This window comes from Pseudophryne corroboree, chromosome 8 (assembly GCF_028390025.1).
Source record: "Pseudophryne corroboree isolate aPseCor3 chromosome 8, aPseCor3.hap2, whole genome shotgun sequence".
Lineage (NCBI taxonomy): Eukaryota > Metazoa > Chordata > Amphibia > Anura > Myobatrachidae > Pseudophryne > Pseudophryne corroboree.
The window spans coordinates 388,120,140-388,140,576 of NC_086451.1; the positions used below are offsets into that span (position 1 = coordinate 388,120,140).

A 20,437-nucleotide genomic window follows, 5' to 3' on the forward strand; every position below is an offset into this window, starting at 1 on the left:
TCCCTCTCGTGGGGGGAAGCTGGCAGGGCTGATTTGAGGTATCGGTGAGGGGGCATCTCTTCGAATTCCAGCTTGTATCCCTGAGACACAATATCTATTGCCCAGGGATCCAACTGGGAGTGAACCCACTTGTGGCTGAAATTTCGAAGACGTGCCCCCACCGGGCCTAGCTCTGCCTGTGGAGCCCCAGCGTCATGCGGTGGATTTTGTAGAGGCCGGGGAGGACTTCTGTTCCTGGGAACTAGCTGTATTGTGCAGCTTCTTTCCTCTGCCCCTGCCTCTGGCAAGAAAGGACGCACCTCGGACTTTCTTGTTTTTCTGTGATCGAAAGGACTGCATTTGATAATACGGTGCTCTCTTAGGCTGTGAGGAAATATATGGCAAAAAATTTGACTTTCCAGCAGTAGCTGTGGAGACCAGGTCCGAGAGACCCTCCCCAAACAATTCCTCACCCTTGTAAGTTAAAACCTCCATATGCCTTTTTGAGTCGGCATCACCTGTCCATTGCCGAGTCCACAGGACCCTTCTGGCAGAAATCGACATAGCATTTATTCTAGAACCCAGTAGACTAATGTCTCTTTGAGCATCTCTCATATATAGGACAGCGTCTTTAATATGCCCCAGGGTCAACAATATAGTATCCTTGTCTAAGGTATCAATTTCCTCAGATAAGGTATCCGTCCATGCTGCACTACACACCCAGGCCGACGCGATCGCCGGCCTCAGTAAGGTACCTGAATGTGTATAAATGGACTTCAGGGTAACCTCCTGTTTGCGATCCGCAGCATCTTTGAGGGTAGCCATATCCTGTGACGGCAGGGCTACCTTCTTGGATAAGCGTGTTAAAGCTTTGTCCACGTTAGGGGAGGATTCCCAGCGTAACCTGTCCGTTGGCGGGAAAGGATACGCCATAAGAATCCTTTTGGAAATCTGCAGTTTTTTATCTGGAGATTCCCAAGCCTTTTCACATAACTCATTTAGCTTGTGTGAGGGGGGAAAGGTTACCTGCGGCTTCTTTTCCCCATACATATGTACCCTCTTGTCAGGGACTGGGGTTTCCTCTGTGATGTGCAACACATCCTTAATTGCTATAATCATATAACGGATGGATTTAGCCAATTTTGGCTGTAACTTTGCATCATCGTAATCGACACTGGAGTCAGAATCCATGTCGGTATATGTGTCAACAATTTGGGATAGTGGGCGCTTCTGAGACCCTGACGGCCTCTGCGACATAGGATCAGGCACGGGTTGGGACTCTGACTGTCCCGAGGCTTCAGCTTTTTCTAACCTTTTATGCAAGGAATTAACATTATCATTTAAAACCTTCCACATATCCATCCAATCAGGTGTCGGCGCCGTCGGCGGAGACACCACATTCATTTGCTCCTGCTCTGCTTCCACATAGCCTTCCTCATCAGACATGTCGACACAAGCGTACCGACACACCAGACACACAGGGAATGCCCTTTTTGAAGACAGTTCCCCCACAAGGCCCTTTGGAGAGACAGAGAGAGAGTATGCCAGCACACACCCCAGCGCTATAAACCCAGGAATAACACAGTAACTTAATGTTAACCCAGTAGCTGCTGCTTATATTGTGTTTTGCGCCTAATTATGTGCCCCCCTCTCTTTTTTCCCTCTTCTACCGTGTATCTGCAGGGGAGAGCCTGGGGAGCTTCCTCTCAGCGGAGCTGTAAAGAGAAAATGGCGCTGGTGAGTGCTGAGGAAGAAGCCCCGCCCCCCTCGTCGGCGGACTTCTGTCCCGCTTAAATATGCAATTTTTGGCGGGGGCTCATACATATATACAGTGCCCAGCTGTATATATGTTTAACTTTTGCCAAAAGAGGTCCCAAATGCTGCCCAGGGCGCCCCCCCCCTGCGCCCTTACAGTGACCGGAGTATGTGAGGTGTGTGGGAGCAATGGCGCACAGCTGCAGTGCTGTGCGTTACCTCAGTGAAGATCACGGAGTCCTCTGCCGCCTGTGAAGTCTTCTTTGCTTCTTATACTTACCCGGCTTCTGTCTTCTGGCTCTGCGAGGGGGACGGCGGCGCGGCTCTGGGATTGGACGGCGAGGGTGAGATCCTACGTACGAGCCCTCTGGAGCTAATGGTGTCCAGTAGCCTAAGAAGCAGGACCTAGCTTCAGAGAGTAGGGCTGCTTCTCTCCCCTCTGTCCCACGATGCAGGGAGTCTGTTGCCAGCAAAGCTCCCTGAAAATAAAAAACCTAACAAAATACTTTCTCTCAGCAAACTCAGGAGAGCTCACTGAAAAGCACCCAGCTCGTCTGGGCACAGTATCAAACTGAGGTCTGGAGGAGGGGCATAGAGGGAGGAGCCAGTGCACGCCAGAACCTAAATTCTTTCTTAAAGTGCCCATGTCTCCTGCGGAGCCCGTCTATCCCCATGGTCCTTACGAAGTCCCCAGCATCCACTAGGACGTTAGGGAAATACACTTCTTACAGGTTGTGTTTGAAAAATGACAGGAGCTGGTTGGCATTTTATTTTAACTCTCTCGATACATCTCCCACATAAAGATAAAAGGGTTGGATGACAAATATTTTTAAAACATTTGGGGTACCTTGCATAAATGTACACGTTAGGGGGTGCTTGGGATAAACTGAGCCCAAGAACCTCCTAAATAATAGGTAGTATTGATAAACATTTGCTCACACACACACACACATTGTAATAGCTATTGTTACCCAGAAAGGAGAGCAATGAAGGTCACCAATCACTAATACTATCTCTGCGCAGTGTCAGTACAGATCAGTCATTCATAAGACCACTTGGAGGGCAGAGCCCATATAGGTTTGCTGAAAACTGGACCAATTACTGCCAGTCGGCTCACATAAGGAAAGTGCTCGCGTGGACACAACACAAGGAGTACAGCAGTCTCGGGTTCATGCTCTAACAAACTAAAGAAACTACAAACGGCCAAATGTATTAGCATTTGATATTTTTTACGTTTTAAAGGAGCAATTTTTTTTAAAGGGCAAAAATCACAGAACTTCCCACTGCACTTTCAGCACTTCGGAGTCTATTGCATTTGGCCGGCAATCTTCTAAGGAACACATTACCGGAGACTTACAACCCTTAAGTGAGTAAACAAGAACTGTGATACATCTATATGTGACTGTGTCATTTCTGAATTGAACGGCAACACCTAAATAATGAGCGGATTATATTGTTTCCATAAGGAACTGACATAAGAACGGGAGACAGGTGACCGGCGGTCAGGAGACCGCCGGTCACAATACTGACGCCGGTATCCCACCCCCTTACAGTACCGACAGTCGGCATGCCGACTAACAGGGACTATTCCCACTCGATAGAGTGGGAATATAACCTGCGGCGAGCGCCGAGCCTGCAGCGTGGCGAGTGCAGAAGGCCCCCCTCCGGCCATCTGCATTCCGGTATCGGCGCGGTGACCGGCAGTCTCCTGACCACCAGTCATGCATACCTAATCCCATAAGAACAGTATTAGCAGAAGTACTGTGAGGTCTATATAATAATATAGGAAAGAAGTATTCCCCAAATAAATAATATTAATAATTAGAGATGAGCAGGTTCGGGTTTTACTCGGTTCTCAAAACAGCATCTTATTGGCTCACGGATGTTTTGTGTTTTGAATAGCCAATAAGATGCCGTTTTGAGAACCGAATAAATCCGAGTAAAACCTGAACCCACTCATCTCTATTAATAATTCATACTTGCATCAACATCTGCAGGTATGTATAATCAAATACCAACTTCTTTGCCATGATGAGATAATGGGGCTGATTGGGGGTAAAATCCTATTTCTATGATGGAAGGGACAAGGAATAAATAATTTGTGAAAATTCCCCCAAAGAATTGTGAGAGCAGTGGGCGTTATTGTAAAGAATTGTTGTAAAATCAGGATTTTGGTACTTACCGATAAATCCCTTTCTCCGATTCTACAGGGGCCACTGGAGCGTAGTTACAATGGGGAATAGTAGGCAGTAATTGGGAGCTGGCACTTTAAAAAAACTCTAACCCTGTGGCTAGCTCCTCCCCTACTATCTCCCCTCCAAGCCAGTCTACGTAAAACTGTGCCCAAGGAGAGCTGTAATATTGAAAACCTTAAGGTAGAGGAGGTTAATGACGTCCAGTCAACCAGGATAACCCAAACTAAACCTGGAATAGAACCTAACAACAAACAGGCTAACCTGAACTCAACAAGCGGTCATTTATTGAACCGCAAACCGTTAAGCAAAAAACAAGGAGGAACAGCGCTGGGCGGGCGTCCAGTGGCCCCTGTGGAATCGGAGAAAGGGATTTATCGGTAAGTACCAAAATCCTGATTTCTCCTTCATCCACTAGAGGCCACTGGAGCGTAGTTACAATGGGGACGTCCCAGAGCTCCCAGAACGGGTGGGAGAGCGCTGAGAGTCCTGTAAAACCGCTTGGCCAAACTGAGATGCAGAGGCCGCAAAAGTGTCAAACTTGTAGAATTTGACAAACGTATGACGGCCGGACCAAGTAGCCGCCCGACATAAAGTAGTCATAGAGACCCCCCGGGCAGCCGCCCACGAAGGTCCCACAGAGCGTGTGGAGTGTGCTGAAATGGAAGATGGAGGTTCCCGAGAAGCTGCCAAATAAGCTTGTCTGATGGTCAGTCGAATCCATCGAGACAAGGTTTGCTTAGAGGCCGGCCAACCACGGCGGGCAGCGTCGTACAGAACAAATAAGGAATCTGACTTCCGAATAGCTGAAGTCCTATCCACATAGATCTTGAGCGCTCTTACAACGTCCAATGATCTCGTATCCGGAGAGTCCCCCGAGAGGGCCGGGACGACAAGCGGCTGATTGATGTGAAAATCCGACACCACCTTAGGTAGAAAGGACATACGAGTACGAAGCTCTGCCCTATCCGCATGAAACACCAGGTAAGTTCCGACACCCGTCTAGCTGAAGCCAGCTCCAGGAGAAGAACCACCTTCCAGGTGAGATATTTTATCTCTACTGATTCCAGGGGCTCAAACAATGAAGACTGCAGAAAAGACAGGACCAGACTGAGGTCCCATGGCGCTGTCGGAGGACGGAAGGGAGGCTGTATTCGAAGAACCCCTTGAAAGAAGGTCTGAACCTCAGGCAGCAAGGCTAACCTTTTCTGGAAGAAAACCGAAAGAGCAGAGACCTGCACTTTTAGCGAGCCCAGTCTTAGGCCTGCTGAAAAACCCGCCTGCAAAAAACGGAGAAGACGGGCTAAGCTATACACGGAAGGAGAAAATTCTCGACGTTCACACCATGCTACATAAGCCTTCCAAATGCGGTAGTAGTGAGAAGATGTAACTGACTTTCTAGCTCGAAGCATAGTAGGTATAACTGTACGAGGAATCCCCTTCCTTGTCAAGATGGCTTTCTCAACAGCCACGCCGTCAAACGTAGCCTGCGTAAGTCTGGATAAAGAAAAGGACCCTGTTGTAGAAGGTCGTCTCGTAGTGGCAGGGTCCAAGGCTCGGCCACCGACAACAGATGTAGAGTGGAGTACCAAACCCTGCATGGCCAATCCGGAGCCACTAGGAGAACCAGAGCGTCTTCCCTCTTGATGCGTTGCAGAACCTTCGGCAACAGCGGGAAAGGAGGAAAGAGGTAAACGAACCGGAAATTCCAAGGAGCTGTGAGGGCATCCACGGCCGTCGCCGCCGGGTCCCTTGTCCGAGAGTAATAAAGAGGCAACTGATGGTTCGGGCGGGATGCCATGAGGTCGATCTGTGGTTTTCCCCACCGACGTACCAGTTGCCAAAACACCTGGGGATGTAGCGACCACTCTCCCGGGTGCATGTCCTGTCGGCTTAGATAGTCGGCTTCCCAATTGTCCACTCCCGGAATGAATATTGCCGAGAAGGACAGAGCATACTTCTCCGCCCAGAGAAGGATGTTGGTGACCTCCCTCATCGCCGCGCGGCTGCGAGTGCCGCCCTGACGGTTGATGTACGCTACCGTCGTGGCGTTGTCGGACTGAACTCTGACCGCTCGACCGCGCAGGAGGTGATGTGCCTGAAGCAGGGCGTTGTACACCGCCCTTAGTTCGAGAATGTTTATGGGGAGAGCGGATTCGTGGATTGACCAGCGCCCCTGAAACTGATGTCCCAGGGTCACTGCCCCCCAGCCTCGCAGACTGGCGTCCGTGGTGAGGAGAGTCCAATCCCATATGCCGAACCGTCTTCCTTCCAACAGATGGGTCGACTGGAGCCACCAGAGCAGCGACGACCGTGCCTTTGGAGATAGTGTCACCCGCTGATGAAGGAACAGATGAGATCCTGACCACTGATTTAGAAGACACAGCTGAAACGGTCGAGAGTGGAAGCGACCGTATGGAAGAGCTTCGAACGCTGCTACCATCTTTCCCAGCAGGCGAATGCACAGATACACTGACACCCGACGGTGTTGAAGGACCAATCTTACCAGTGTCTGCAGAGACAGTATCTTGTCCTGCGGAAGGAAAACCCTCTGATGGACTGTGTCGAGAATCATTCCCAGAAACAACAGCCGTTGTGAGGGGCATAAGTGAGACTTCGGGAAATTCAGGATCCACCCGTGTCGAATCAGAAGGTCCTGTGTCATCCGGATATTCTGAAGTAACCGTTCTGCTGAGCTTGCTTTTATTAGCAGATCGTCCAGATAGGGAACAATTGTCACACCCTGCTTCCGAAGTAGGGCCATCATGACCGCCATGACCTTTGTGAACACTCTGGGAGCAGAAGAGAGACCGAAAGGAAGGGCCTGGAACTGTAAATGAGCGTCCTGTATTGCGAACCGGAGAAAAGCCTGATGAGGAGGCCAAATGGGAACATGTAAGTATGCGTCCTTGATGTCTAAGGATGCCAGAAACTCGTCTTTTTCCAACCCCGCAATAACAGACTGGAGGGACTCCATCTTGAACTTGAATACCTTCAAATACGGATTGAGATCTTTCAAGTTCAGGATTGGTCTGACTGAGCCGTCCGGCTTCGGTACTAGAAACAGGCTTGAGTAATAGCCCTGTTTCCGATGATGCGAGGGAACAGGGATCACAACCCTTGCAGATAGAAGCTTCTGGACCGCGGCTTGTAAGGCAACTCCCCGGTTGTCGGAAACTGGCAAACCCGTGGTAAAGAACCGCTGGGGCGGTTGTTCCTGAAAAACGAGCTTGTAACCGCAAGTGATGAGATCCCGGACCCAAGCATCTGGGCAGGACTGTATCCAGACCTCCTTGAAATCCCACAAACGAGCTCCCACCCTGTGATCTCCCAGGTGGGAGGGAGGCCCGTCATGCAGTGGCAGTGGTAGAAGACTTAACGTCTGACTGGGCTGAGGAATCTCTGCCCCTGCCGCCGCCTCTACCTCTATGGCCACGGAAGGTAGAAGCTCCACCCATGGCCTGTCCTCGAAACCTGGAAGGGGCACGAAAGGATCGAAAAGAGGGACCCCTATATGGTCTGCGAGCGGCTGGAGCAGCAGAAGGAAGATAAGCCGACCTACCCCCGGTGGCCGTAGAGATCCAGGCATCCAGATCCTTACCAAACAGAAACTCACCCGTAAAGGGCAACGCCTCTGCCGCCCTTTTGGATTCCGTATCCGCATGCCAATGCCGAAGCCATAGAGCTCTGCGGGCCGCAATTGCTAAAGCGGAAATTCTAGCTCCGAGAACACCTATGTCCTTGGACGCTTCGCAAAGATAAAGGGCTGATTCACGGATGTGTTCTGCCAACTCTATCAATTGATCCGCCGGTAATTCGTCACGAATTCCAGAGGACAATTGTTCTGCCCAAGCTTCGATCGCCTTGTTGGCCCAACAACCTACCTGCGCCGGGCGATGTAAAACCCCTGCCGCAGAGTAAATATTCTTTAAGGTAGATTCCAACTTCCTATCTGACGCCTCCTTAAGTGAAGTTGCCCCCGGAACAGGCAGAACCGTCTTTTTGGACAGATGAGACACCGAAGGATCCACAATCGGAGAGGTCTCATAGCGCGTTCTGCTATCTGCGGGAAAAGGATAGGAAGACAACAGTTTTCTTGATACCTGAAATTTCGCGTCTGGATGCTTCCAGGTTGCCGTTATGAGCGCATCCAGCTCCTCCGAAACTGGAAAGGTCACCGGCAGGTATTGGTCGGTGCCAAACCTTGAAGGGCGTAAGGTGTCTTCCGTCTCCTCCACCTGTAATACTGAGCGAATAGCAGTAATAAGAGCCTCTATACCCTGAGCTACTGGTTCAGAGTCCCCATATACCTGATCGTCCTCAGTATCCTGGATATCCACATCCTGTATATCCTGTACATCTAACCCCGCCTCATCTAATTGAGGCATATCATCGTCAAAGTCCTGTAACACAGAGGCTAGCAATCTCTTTTTTGCTGCCTGTTGAGGGGGGCTAAAGGACGGGGCTTGGGAAGGGATTACAGCCATGGAAAGCCCTTCCACTGACTTTGCCAATGAGACTGCCCATGCAGGTTCTGGCGCCGGTACCGGGACAAGCTGTCAGAACCGGGCCGCCTCCCTATCTTCCCGAGAGGCTTTAAGTTCCCCAGTCAGCAAGGACATCACCTCTGTGAGTTGTGTCGTCCATGTCGGGGCGCTCTGGGGTTCTGAGGAGGGCTGAGCCGATGGCTGTGACTCCTCACCTGAAACCTGACCCTGCTTTTGTGTTGCCTTGGAGCCTTTGCTGGCCATGGCAGCACCTAAACTTGATACCCTTCCCCCACAGGAAAACAGCTATAGGCAGAATGGGAGGGAGGGGAGGGAAGCAGGGAAAAGAATGCAGCCACAGCAGCCCGATCTGTCCTGCACGATACTGTGTGCAGTGACAGGCTGAAGCAAGCTAAATATATGTGCCTTGCAGTGCCCCCGAGCGTCCCCCTTCCCCGCTGTAACCGCTCACTGTGGTCGCGTGGCCTCCGTCCCGCGCTGCTGCTGAAGGGAAAAGGACGGGTCCCCAGCGCGCGCTACTTCCAGGCGCACAGAGCGGGACTAAGCCCCGCCCCCCTCCTCGACGGCGCCAAATTCAAAGCTGCTGTGTCTCCTCATGCCAGATCCCCGTAGCGGCTCTGTGAGCCGCGCTGGCGGGGATCCGAGCAGGGAGGAGGGCGGGCGGGCGGGAGCACGGCACTACGCTGCTGTTTCTTCTTCTTCTTTTTTTATTTTTGTTAAATAAATAATAAATAATAATCCGAAGGGGGGTGGGGGGGATTGGGTGCTGGAGGGGTGTTCTGTCACTGTCCCCCTATCAGTCAGTCACCATTAATAAAATTAATTCTCTTCAAAACCCCCCTGTCACCCCTTCATCCCAACACTCTGGGGGGAAGAGGGGGAAATACACACACTCACCTTTCAGTGGTAGAGGGTGGCCCCGACACACGCCGCACGCAGCAGTGTCCGGCCGCAGATACTCACCGCTGCCGTGCTGCCGGAATCTTCTGCTGGATGGAGTGGCCCCGACACGCGCCGCACGCAGCGGTGTCCGGCCAACTCAGGAGAGCTCAGTGTCTCCCTCAGCCGGGGCCCATCCCGAGCCGCACGCAGCTGCGATGGGACCCCGCCGGCAGCTCCCGCGGTGCAGACTGGCAGTGGCAGAGCTGCCAGTCTGTGCGTGTGTGAAAGAAAAAATAAAATAATAAAGAAAAAAGAAAAAATTCTTCAGCTAAACCCAAGTGAACCAGCTCCCTTGGGCACTAAATTAAGACTGGCTTGGAGGGGAGATAGTAGGGGAGGAGCTAGCCACAGGGTTAGAGTTTTTTTAAAGTGCCAGCTCCCAATTACTGCCTACTATTCCCCATTGTAACTACGCTCCAGTGGCCCCTAGTGGATGAAGGAGAAACCATATAATCATATATCATTATCATTACCATATAACCATACCATAACCCAGAGGCGGAACTACCGGCAGGGCAAGCAGTGCGTTGCACTGGGGCCCGCCTCTGTCCAGGGGCCCAAGCATGTAAGTCAAACTGACTCATTACATGCCGCTGTGCGCTGCGGGCAACCGCTGCCCGCAGCGCACAGCCGTCCGGAAAGAGGAGAGGAGCAGCGGCACGGACGGGGGAAGGAGGAGGACGGAGGTGAAGGAGGGAGCCGCAGCAGCGCTTTGTTACTGGTGGAGGCGCTGCTGCTGCTGCCCCTCTGCTTCACTATAGGCTGTCTTCCGAGAACAGCCTATAGTGAAGCAGGGGGGCAGCAGCAGCAGCGCCTCCACCAATAACACAGCGCTGCTGCGGCTCCCTCCTCCACCTCGTCTACTGCCCGGGAATCGTCAAGCTGCACGAGGAGCCTGAGCCAGCGGCGAGGGTAAGTATGATTCTACTTTCTTTCTTTCTCTTTATTTCTTTCTTTCTGTCTCTTTCTTTCTTTCTGTCTTTCTGTCTCTTTCTTTCTTTATTTGTTGGGACTGCCTGCCGCTATGTGTAAAAATGGGGCACTGCCTACCGCAATGTGTAAAAAGGGTGGACTGCCTGCCGCTATGTGTAAAAATGGGGGACTGCCTGCCGCAATGTGTAAAAAGGGGGGACTGCCTGCCGCAATGTGTAAAAATGGGGAATCTGCCTGCCGCAATGTTTAAAAATGGGGAATCTGCCTGCCGCTATGTGTAAAAAGGGAGAATCTGCCTGCCATAATGTGTAAAAATGGGGAATCTGCCTGCCGCAATGTGTAAAAACGGGGGACTGCCTGCCGCAACGTGTAAAAAGGGGGAATCTGCCTGCCGTAATGTGTAACAAGGGCACGCTGTCTGCCGTAATGTGTAACAAGGGCACGCTGTCTGCTGTAATGTGTAACAAGGGCACGCTGTCTGCCGTAATATGTAACAAGGGCACGCTGTCTGCCGCTATGTGTAAAAAGTGTACGTTGTTTGCAGTTATGTGTAAAAAGTGTACGCTGTCTGCCGTAATGTGTAAAAAGGGGACGCTGTCTGCCGTAATGTGTAAAAAGGGGGACGCTGTCTGCCGTAATGTGTAAAAAGTGTACGCTGTCTGCCGCTATGTTTAACAAGGGCACGCTGTCTGCCGTTATGTGTAAAAAGTGTACGCTGTCTGCCGTAATGTGTAAAAAGTGCACGCTGTCTGCCGCTATGTGTAACAAGGGCACGCTGTCTGCCGTTATGTGTAAAAAGGGGACGCTGTCTGCCGTAATGTATAAAAAGGGGGACGCTGTCTGCCGTAATGTGTAAAAAGGGGACGCTGTCTGCCGTAATGTGTAAAAAGAGGAATCTGTTCGCTGTAAGGTGTAAAAGGGTCTCTACCTGGTGTAGTGGTGCTACTGTGAGGCGTAATTTGAAGAATGGAGACTACTGTGCACCGTTTTAGGAATTGGTATTATTTTGTGGCCACACCCCATCCCCGCGAAGCCACGCCACTATGTATTTTTGCGCGCGCCTACGCCGCGCACTGCCCCTGTTTTGCATGCAGGGGTGGGGCTCCAATGCCGTTTCTTGCACACAGTGCTAAAATGTCTAGTTACGGCACTGTTGCTAGGTATCCATTTCTCTGGCCCTGTGCAGGTCCCCCTCACCAGATCCTCTCAAGGGGTGAGGGGGTGGACTTGGATGGGATGGGGGGGGGCCCAAAGCATTTTGTCGCACCTGGGCCCACCGCTTGCTAGTTCCGCCACTGCCATAACCATATTATCATTATCACTCGCCTCCTAAGTTACTATAGGATAGAAGGGCTGGGCTGAGGAAGCTTGTTTATAATTATCTTTTTGGGTAGTCAATTTCATATTGCAGATTTGTCCGCTTGTCTAACATCCCCCGGGTGCAGCTACATGGAAATAAGTGCATTTTCTGTTTTATTCCTTTTCATTTTAAAGAAGCTATTTGAATAATTACTGCTTGTCAATGTTATCTAATTTTGTATGATTATATAGAACATTAAGCATTGTATTTTCTCATATTAAACCTAATTTAATAATATTCTGTCTATGTGTTCTTAACAAATTCATATATCAGAGAATTTGAGTAGAATAAGTGCTACATAATGGCAAAAAAAGGTTTCTTTTTGGCAAATGGTAACTATACTAGCCTTATAGTTTAAGTGTTGTGAGATAGGTGGTCATTCTGAGTTGTTGGCTCGTTAGCAGTTTTTAGCAGCCGTGCACACGCTATGCCGCCTCCCACTGGGAGTGTATTTTAGCTTAGCAGAAGTGCGAACGAAAGGATCGCAGAGCAGCTACAAATTTTTTTTTGTGCAGTTTTAGAGTAGCTAAAAACCTACTCAGCGCTTGCGATCACTTCAGCCTATTCAGTTCCTGTTTTGATTTTTTTTTCCAATAAATGTTTATTGATTTATAACAGAATAACAGAATAAAGAAGACAGCATATATAGTTTAACTGGTAGTACAGGAAAAAGAGGATTTTGGTACTTACCGATAAATCCATTTCTCGGAATCCTCTAGGGGACACCTGGAGTCCTATACAGTAGGGGTGTGAAGCTTGCAACCGGAGGTGTGGCACAATCTAAAATTAGCATTGTCTGCACAGCCGGTTCCTCCCCCTTCACATCCCTTCTCCCTCAGTTTGGAAAATTTGACTGAGAGAATAGGACATGATACTAGAGCACCTGGCGAGGAACCGAACCTTACAACATAGCAAACAGCATCCAAGAAACTCTTTACCGAAAAACCAACGCTGTTTGTACGAACTGTTTAAACAAGAACTTTTAACACAGCAGGTTGACAGCACCGAGGCGGGCGTCCAGTGTCCCCTAGAGGATTCAGAGAAATGGATTTATCGGTAAGTACCAAAATCCTCTTTTCTCTTTCATCCACTAGGGGACACTGGAGTCCTATACAGTAGGGGACGTCCCAAAGTTATCCCCCAGGGAGGGAGTGCTGTCGGCGACCTGCAAAACCAAACGTCCGAACTTAGAAACTTCGGACGCAAAGGTATCAAACTTGTAAACTTTCGCGAACGTGTGGGCTGAGGACCACGTCGCCGCTCTGCAAAGTTAAGTAGTGGAAATACCTCTGGCAGCCGCCCCGGAGGCACCCACCGATCGGGTGGTATGAGCACCCGTCTGTACCAGAACCTGTTTACCACAGGAAATATAAGCTTGCCGAATGGCAAGTCTAATCCATCGAGACAGAGACTGCTTAGAAACCGGCCAAACCTTCTTTGGCCCATATAAAGGACAAACAAATGGTCCGACTTCCTGAAGGATGACGTAACGTGTACGTACACCCGCAAAGCTCGGACAACAACCAAGGACACGTCCCCATCTGCGAGACAATGGAAAGATGGGACCACAATTTGCTGGTTTACATGAAACCCTGAAACAACCTTAGGAAGGAAATCCGCTCTTGTACGGAGTTCCGCCCGATCCTCATGAAAAATAATTAAATAAAAAAGGACTCTTACACGATAAGGCTCCTAACTCAGAAACCCCCCCAGTCGAAGCCAAGGCCAGCAACAACGTTACCTTCCAAGAGAGATATTTCAGGTCTGTTCTCGCTAACGGCTCAAACAGTGGCGATTTAAAAAAAAAAAACTAACACCAAATTTAGATCCCATGGTGCAGTGGGAGGACGAAAAGGGGGCTTTATCCTCAGAACCCCCCCTGTAAAAAGGTTTGAACCTCTGGCAAGAATGCCAACCGCTGTTGAAAAAGGATGGAAAGAGTCGACACTTGAACCTTCAGAGATCCCAGCCGCAGACCTAACTCTAGGCCGGCCTGAAGGAAAAGTAAAAGTCTGGATAAGTGGAAGTTCGTCGAATTCCACCCACGTTCTTGACACCAGTCCAAGTACCTCTTCCAAATCCTGTAGTAGTGTATGGCTGTGACCGGTTTCCTAGCGGCAATCATCGTAGGAATGGCCGTTCTTGGTGTCCCTCTGTTTCTTAAGATCCGGGTTTCAACAGCCACGCCGTTAAATGCAGCCCGTCCAGGCCTGGGTGTTGGAACGGTCCCTGAGATAGCAGGTCCTCTCTCCGAGGTAACCGTCAAGGATCTTCCGCTAGTAACCATCGCAGGTCTGAGTACCAACTCCTGCGGGGCCAATCTGGTGCGATTAGAATCGCCCACACTCCTTCTCGTTTCAACCCCCTTTCCGGAATCCTGGGTATGATTTGGAAAAGTGGAAAAATGTAAACCTTCCTGTAACACCAAGGAAGTGTTAATGTGTCCACTCATTCTGCTGGATCTCTTATCCTGGACACACATCTGGGCAGCTGATGTTATTGCCGAGACGCTATTAGGTCGACTTGAGGTAGACCCCATCTCCTCACCACCATGTCGAAAATCCGTGGATGGAGGCACCACTCTCCCGGATGCATGTCCTGGTGATTGAGATAATCTGCTTCCCAGTTCTCCGCACCTGGAACGAAAACTGCCGAGAATATGATGTTTCGCCTTTCTGCCCACAAGATCTTTGTGGCTTCCTTGAACGCCATTCCGCTCCTTGTTCCTCTTTGACGGTTTATGTATGCCGTTGTCGTGACATTGTCCGACTGCATTCTTATGTGTTGACCCATGACTTGGTCTTTGGTTAAGAAAAGCGCATTGTAAACTGCTCTTAGTTCGCAAATGTTTATGGGTAGGCTGCTCTCCAGTAGCGTCTATCTGCTCTGAAAACTGATGCTCCTTTGAGACGGTACCCCAACCTCTGAGACTGGCATCTGTCAGGATTCTCCAATCCCAAATGCCGAATCCCTTGCCTGTGTGCAACGAACACCAAAGTAAGAAGGTGCGTATGCGTGGTTGAAGTCGTATTCTTTGATGTAAAAACCAGTGTGACCCTGCTCACTGAGCAGGGAGGTTCATCTGTAATCGTCGGGAATGAAGTCTGCCGTACTGGAGAGCTTCGAAAGACGCCACCATCTTCCCGAGAAATTCCACACAAAGGTGTAGAAAAACCGTTTTTGAGCTCAGTACCTGAGCCACTAATCTCTGTAGGTTCTGCACCTTGTTCTCTGGTAGGAATACTCTCAATTGTACCGTGTCCAAGAGGAGACCGAGAAACTGAATCCGGTGAATTGGCATGAGGTTGGATCTTTGGAAATTCACAATCTACCCATGTTGAATGAGAAATGGATGAGATGTCTGAACATCCCTGATCAACTGTTCTCGAGAGTATGCCTTGATTAGCATGTCGTCTAGATAAGGTCTAATCGTGACCCTCAACAGTCCCGATTCTGCAACCATGACTGCCATGATCTTCGGTAAAGATTCTTGGGGCCGATGAGAGACCGAACGGCATTGGCTCTGAATTGGGAGTGATCCGTCAGCAGTGCGAACCATAAGTAAGTCTGGTGAGGGGCATGCAGATATGCATGTTCTAAGCCTGCAATGATCGATTGGATTGATTCCAGCTAGAATTTGTAGACCCTTATAAACCGGTTTAAAACTTTTAAAGTGAGTATCGGCCTGACCGTCCCGACTGGCTTTGGCACGACAAAAAGACTGGATTAGAAAGCCGTGCCTCTCTGAGAGGCGGGAACCAGAAGAATGACCTCTGACCGTAGCAATATCTCAATTTCTGGCAGTAACGCCTTTGCTTTCTGAGGGCACAGAGGCAATCTCCTTGTAAAAAAACTGACTCTGAGTCACTGTGGAAAATCTAGTTTGTACCCTAGAGAGATTAGGTCGTTTATCCAAAGTTCTGGTGAGGTGTAGGCCCAGATGTCCCGAAAACCTCCCAGACTTTCGTGAGCCGGGAGACCGTCCTGCCACGGTCTTGTCAGCAGTTTTATCCCGCTTTCTGGCTGCTACCTGTGAGTGGCCTCTACCTCTGCCCCCACGTACTTGTGTACTGAAACTTCTTCCTCGGGCTCTCAAGGACTGCGATCTAAAGGAAGTAAATGCTGGTCCCAAATAACCTCTCCTAACTTGTGGAGTGGCCCTTGTATAAGGAGTAGGCAGGAAAATGGACGTCCCTGCTGTAGCTTGCGAAGTCCACTTGTCCAACTCTGGACCGAAAAGCATCTCACCCTCCAAGGGAAAGGATTCTACCACCCCTTGGTGTCAGAGTCTCCATTCTCTGTTCGTCTAGCCGATATGGCTGATGCAGAGATGCGAGATGCTATCCTGCGATATCTTGAATATGCTCCGCCGGTTGGGTAATTTCTTCCAAGCCATTTTCCCCCTCAATAGCCTGTACCATACATGCAGACCATGCTCCCATGGTCTTGTTAACCCAAGCGCAGACAACCGTAGGTCTCCGTGCTGCACCTGCTACAAAAATTTACTTTAAAGCTGTGTCAACCTCTTAAAGTCGTTACATTAGGTAATGGTAAGATTGTTCTTTTCGGCAACCTTCCTAGGAAAACAACCACTACCGGCGGAGTCTCCCACTTATCCATTACACCCTTAGATAGGGGATAAGTTACTGGAAATCCTGTTGGGAAAATTTAAAGAGTTTGTCAGGTTGCTTCCAAGCCTCCTCCATTTGAGATTGGAGGGATTTAGGAATGGGAAACGCTGCTGAACGCGGTTTTTGGGATTCGAACCATTCGAATCTTCTGGCTCCTTTACTTATTCTACCTTACAATGTAGGATCTCCGTCACCGTTTCGATTAAAGAATCAAGACCTGAGATTGCCGTGTCCTCTTCTGGAAAATCGGCGTCTAGGTTAAATTCAATTAACTCACCTTCCTTTGTATCAATGAGAATACCCTCTTCCTCCTCTGCTTACGGTACAAGAGGAAGAGGCCCTTAAACCGCCCTGCACACCTTGGATACTGCTTGTGCAGGAGGCGTTAACCTGATGAGAATTTTTTTTTTTTTTTTAAAGATTTGAACCTCAATTTACAGGGGATCAGTCCTCTACACTATGAGGATTTGCTAGCAAAGTCTACTAAAGCCCCATGGGGAAATTAAATAAAGAAATAATCAAGAAAAAAAATAAAAATAATCTAAATCCCACTTGCTTCTTCAACTCCTCTGGGGCCATTTTAAAACAACCAGTACTCACGGTTGGTGCCTTTATAGGAGATGCAGACCCCTTCAGCTGGAGTCATTGTCTCCAATCCTGAACTTTGTCCCCCTTTTATTAGGGGGACGCAGCCTTTTCGCCTGGTAAAGCCTGCACCCCCTTTCATTTAGGTGGGATCGGGCATTTACCATCTTTTCGTTTAAAACCTGCACCCTCCCTTTAGTTAGGAGGGATTGGGCAAGTATAAGAGAGAGAAAAAAAAAAAAAAAATCAATCTTCATGGAGCAGGAGCTCCTTTCTGTGCTTGTACCTCGTAGGCACAATTTTCCAAACTGAGGGAGAAGGGATGTGAAGGGGGAGGAACCGGCTGTGCAGACAATGCTAATTTTAGATTGTGCCACACCTCCGGTTGCAAGCTTCACACCCCTACTGTATAGGACTCCAGTGTCCCCTAGTGGATGAAAGAGAAATACAATCCAAATTCAGTTCCTGTTTTGACGTCACAAACACACCCTGCGTTCGGCCAGCCACGCCTGCGTTTTTCCTGGCACGCCTGCATTTTTTCTAACACTCCCTGAAAATGGTCAGTTGACACCCAGAAACGCCCACTTCATGTCAATCACACTGCGGCCACCAGTGCGACTGAAATGCTTTGCTAGACCCTGTGTGAAACTACATTGTTCGTTGCAATAGTACAACACGCGTGCGCATTGCGCCGCATACGCATGTGCAGAAGTGCCAGTTTTTTGCCTCATCGCTGCACAGCGAACGAATGCAGCTAGCGATCAACTCGGAATGACCACCATAGACAGGTAGTAAACCAAGGCTTCTTCTAAGAATTCAGCTCTTGAAACAAAACTGGTGGTGGCAGAATTTTTGACTTAATGGCTAGTGTAATATAAGCAGGGGATCTAACTCATTGCTACACAGGTACGTTGGCTATGTTTAACCCTTCGTCACACAAGTCAAGATGCCTCACGTAAGTGCTGTTGTGTCCCAAAATGATATGTAGATTAGAAAAAAAAAATATTTATTCACTTACAGTATAGTAGTGTTTGCAAATAATATAGCTGCCGAATGTTTTTAGATAAAAGCTTATTTTGCTTTTCATGTAGTACATACATCAAACAAGAACTTTTCTCACCTGGTTGTTCAGGCACGCGTCAGCCTGTTTAACATCTCTCAAGAATAAATGGAAAATGTGGGACTGTACAAGGACCTCCCTCCTGTTCTCCCACATCTGCAGCAGCTTATTCCATCCTACCTCCAGCTTCTGCAACCACTGCTGGAGAGAAAGGTATGGGAGATCAGCCTCTTCCAGGCTCAGGAGGTCACTGACTGCCTGAATCTTATTGTAGTCCTCCTCATATCTGCTTATCTCTTCTTTCAGGGCACCGTGGAGCCCTAGCAACCTCTCAGCCTCCAACAGGTTGGACGGCAACTCTTCAGCAGCCACAGCAGTTTGTGTCTTGACCAACCAAGTCAGAAAGTTATCCAGGTCTTGAATAAATTGCTGTAACTTGTTGGCAACTGTGAGGGAATCCTCACACCCTTGTATAGTCCTCTTCAGAGCTTCCCACTCTCCGCTAATTTCCTCAAAGTGTACCAGCACTTCCATGGCCTGAGATGGGTGGCAGGTGGTAAGGGCTTCTGCATCTTGCTGCAGCTGGACCAACTTGGGCTCAAGAGCCACCAGTGCTGCCTCCATGCTTGACAGCTTCCTCTGCAGAGTCAACACCCCACCCAGTTCTCCACTACCACACTGGGTGGTCTCCATGGCTTTCCTTTTCTCACGGATCTGTGACTTTACCTCATTGCACTCTAGGAAATAGTTCTGCAGGCGAAGGACAGAGGTGATTTGTTCTTTCCTCTGCTCAACTAGCTCTACAATTCGGTTCCACCTATTGAAACACAACAACAGCGCTGAATGCATATACCTAGAACCCAAGTAACAGCTACTAGTAACACTGACAAGTATAAACATTGTCATTTTATGGCAGGTATTCCCAACCTCGGTCATCAAGGCACACTAACAGTCCATGTTTTAGTAATATCCATGCTTGTGCACATGTGACCTAAGTAGTACCTCAATTATTTTGATTTTATCATGTGTGCTGAAGCCTGGATATCACTAAACCTGCACTGTTAGTGGACCTCGAGGACTGAGGTTGGAAATGCCTGTTTTAGGGTCTTAGCAGAATTGATATGCCAAAGCCAAAATTGCTAGGGAAGATAATGCGGCAGGGTGAAGCATGGGGTCATCACATGAACACACCAGGAGAAAGCCACCAGAGAAATAAAGTGGCCTACAGATCCATTTCCACACTGCAAGTTAAATTTACTAAGGTGGGAGTTTTTTTTTAGAACTGGTGATGTTGCTCAAAGCAACCAATCAGATTATACTTTACATTTATCTAGCTGCTTCTAGGAGATAATAGATATAATCTGATTGGTTGCTATGGGCAACATCACCATTTCCCAATCGATTTACCCCTGCCTGCGCTGTCCATGGTTAAGAGGAGAAATTGATGCCAGCACCATTCTTTTGTGCTCTCCTGCAAAGGGCGGTGTGGCATAAAGATCAATGGATCTCAATGTCATACTATCTCTCCAGTATTCTGCTTTGAAGGACACTGCAGGGAGAATTTGTCTGATGTGTCTGAAAACAGATGACATGGGGGCTCCATAGGATCTCATATATCTTACCTCCTGTCTCAGCATGAGAAATTAGACCTTTACATTTATGGATTACATATGTAGTCTAAGGGCTATAAAAGAGCTCCCTCCCCAGCATGAATTAAGCAATTTCTGATTTAACATTATTTACGCTTTATATGACACTGTCCAGCTGTACTGTATGCAAACTAGGGGGAAGAGACAGATACTACAGAGAGGATGGAAATGTATAATGGAATGTGGTCCTTAGATTTGGAGGAACAGGATGAAGATGCATATATAAAGGTGGCTGTATACTATGGAGCCAATTCTGAATCAGATGCCTGGCTGCTTACTACATTATAACGTGATAATTGGCTCTTGACACTCCCACAGGGCGGACGAGTTCCGAATGATCACATGGTTACCACCCAGAAATGTGGTGTGGTTCATCTGTATGCACTAGTGATCTATGACCCGGTGCATGTGCGCACATTTCCACGAGATTCAAGCACACTGTGTGCAACTCATAATCAGCACGGTAGTGTATAACTCTCTCTTCTGTGTACAAATGAGGAAAATAACTGGTAAATATACTCAGAAAATTATATAATATTGGCACGATCAATGAACAAAGAGCCTATCAGCTTCCAAAGTGAACCTGCAACCAGCCAATCAGAAGCGGCTAGCGAAGTGCTGGTGATTGTCATCATCATAAGTGTAAATGTGTACCGGCCCACATGTACCTGCAATTGCTACGGCTACTGAAAGGCCTACGGTATATGCGTCTCTGTGCAGGTCTGCGTCTATTTCCCGTACTAGGTCTATGTTAGATCACCGCTACTCTTACCGGCCACGCCTCTCCAGCCGTAAGCAAGTGCAAGTATCACGTGCAAGCAAATCTGCATTCGCTCATATGTG

General features: G+C 48.8%; 1 protein-coding gene across 1 annotated transcript in view; it reads right to left on the reverse strand.

Moving 5' to 3' along the window:
* The window catches only part of SPTBN4 (spectrin beta, non-erythrocytic 4), a 331,378-nt gene that overhangs the window by 257,362 nt on the left and 53,579 nt on the right, over positions 1-20,437 (reverse strand). The window contains exon 18 of the mRNA XM_063937686.1: positions 18,006-18,762. Within this exon, the coding sequence (XP_063793756.1) occupies positions 18,006-18,762 (757 nt within the window). The remainder of the gene's footprint in view (positions 1-18,005; positions 18,763-20,437) is intronic.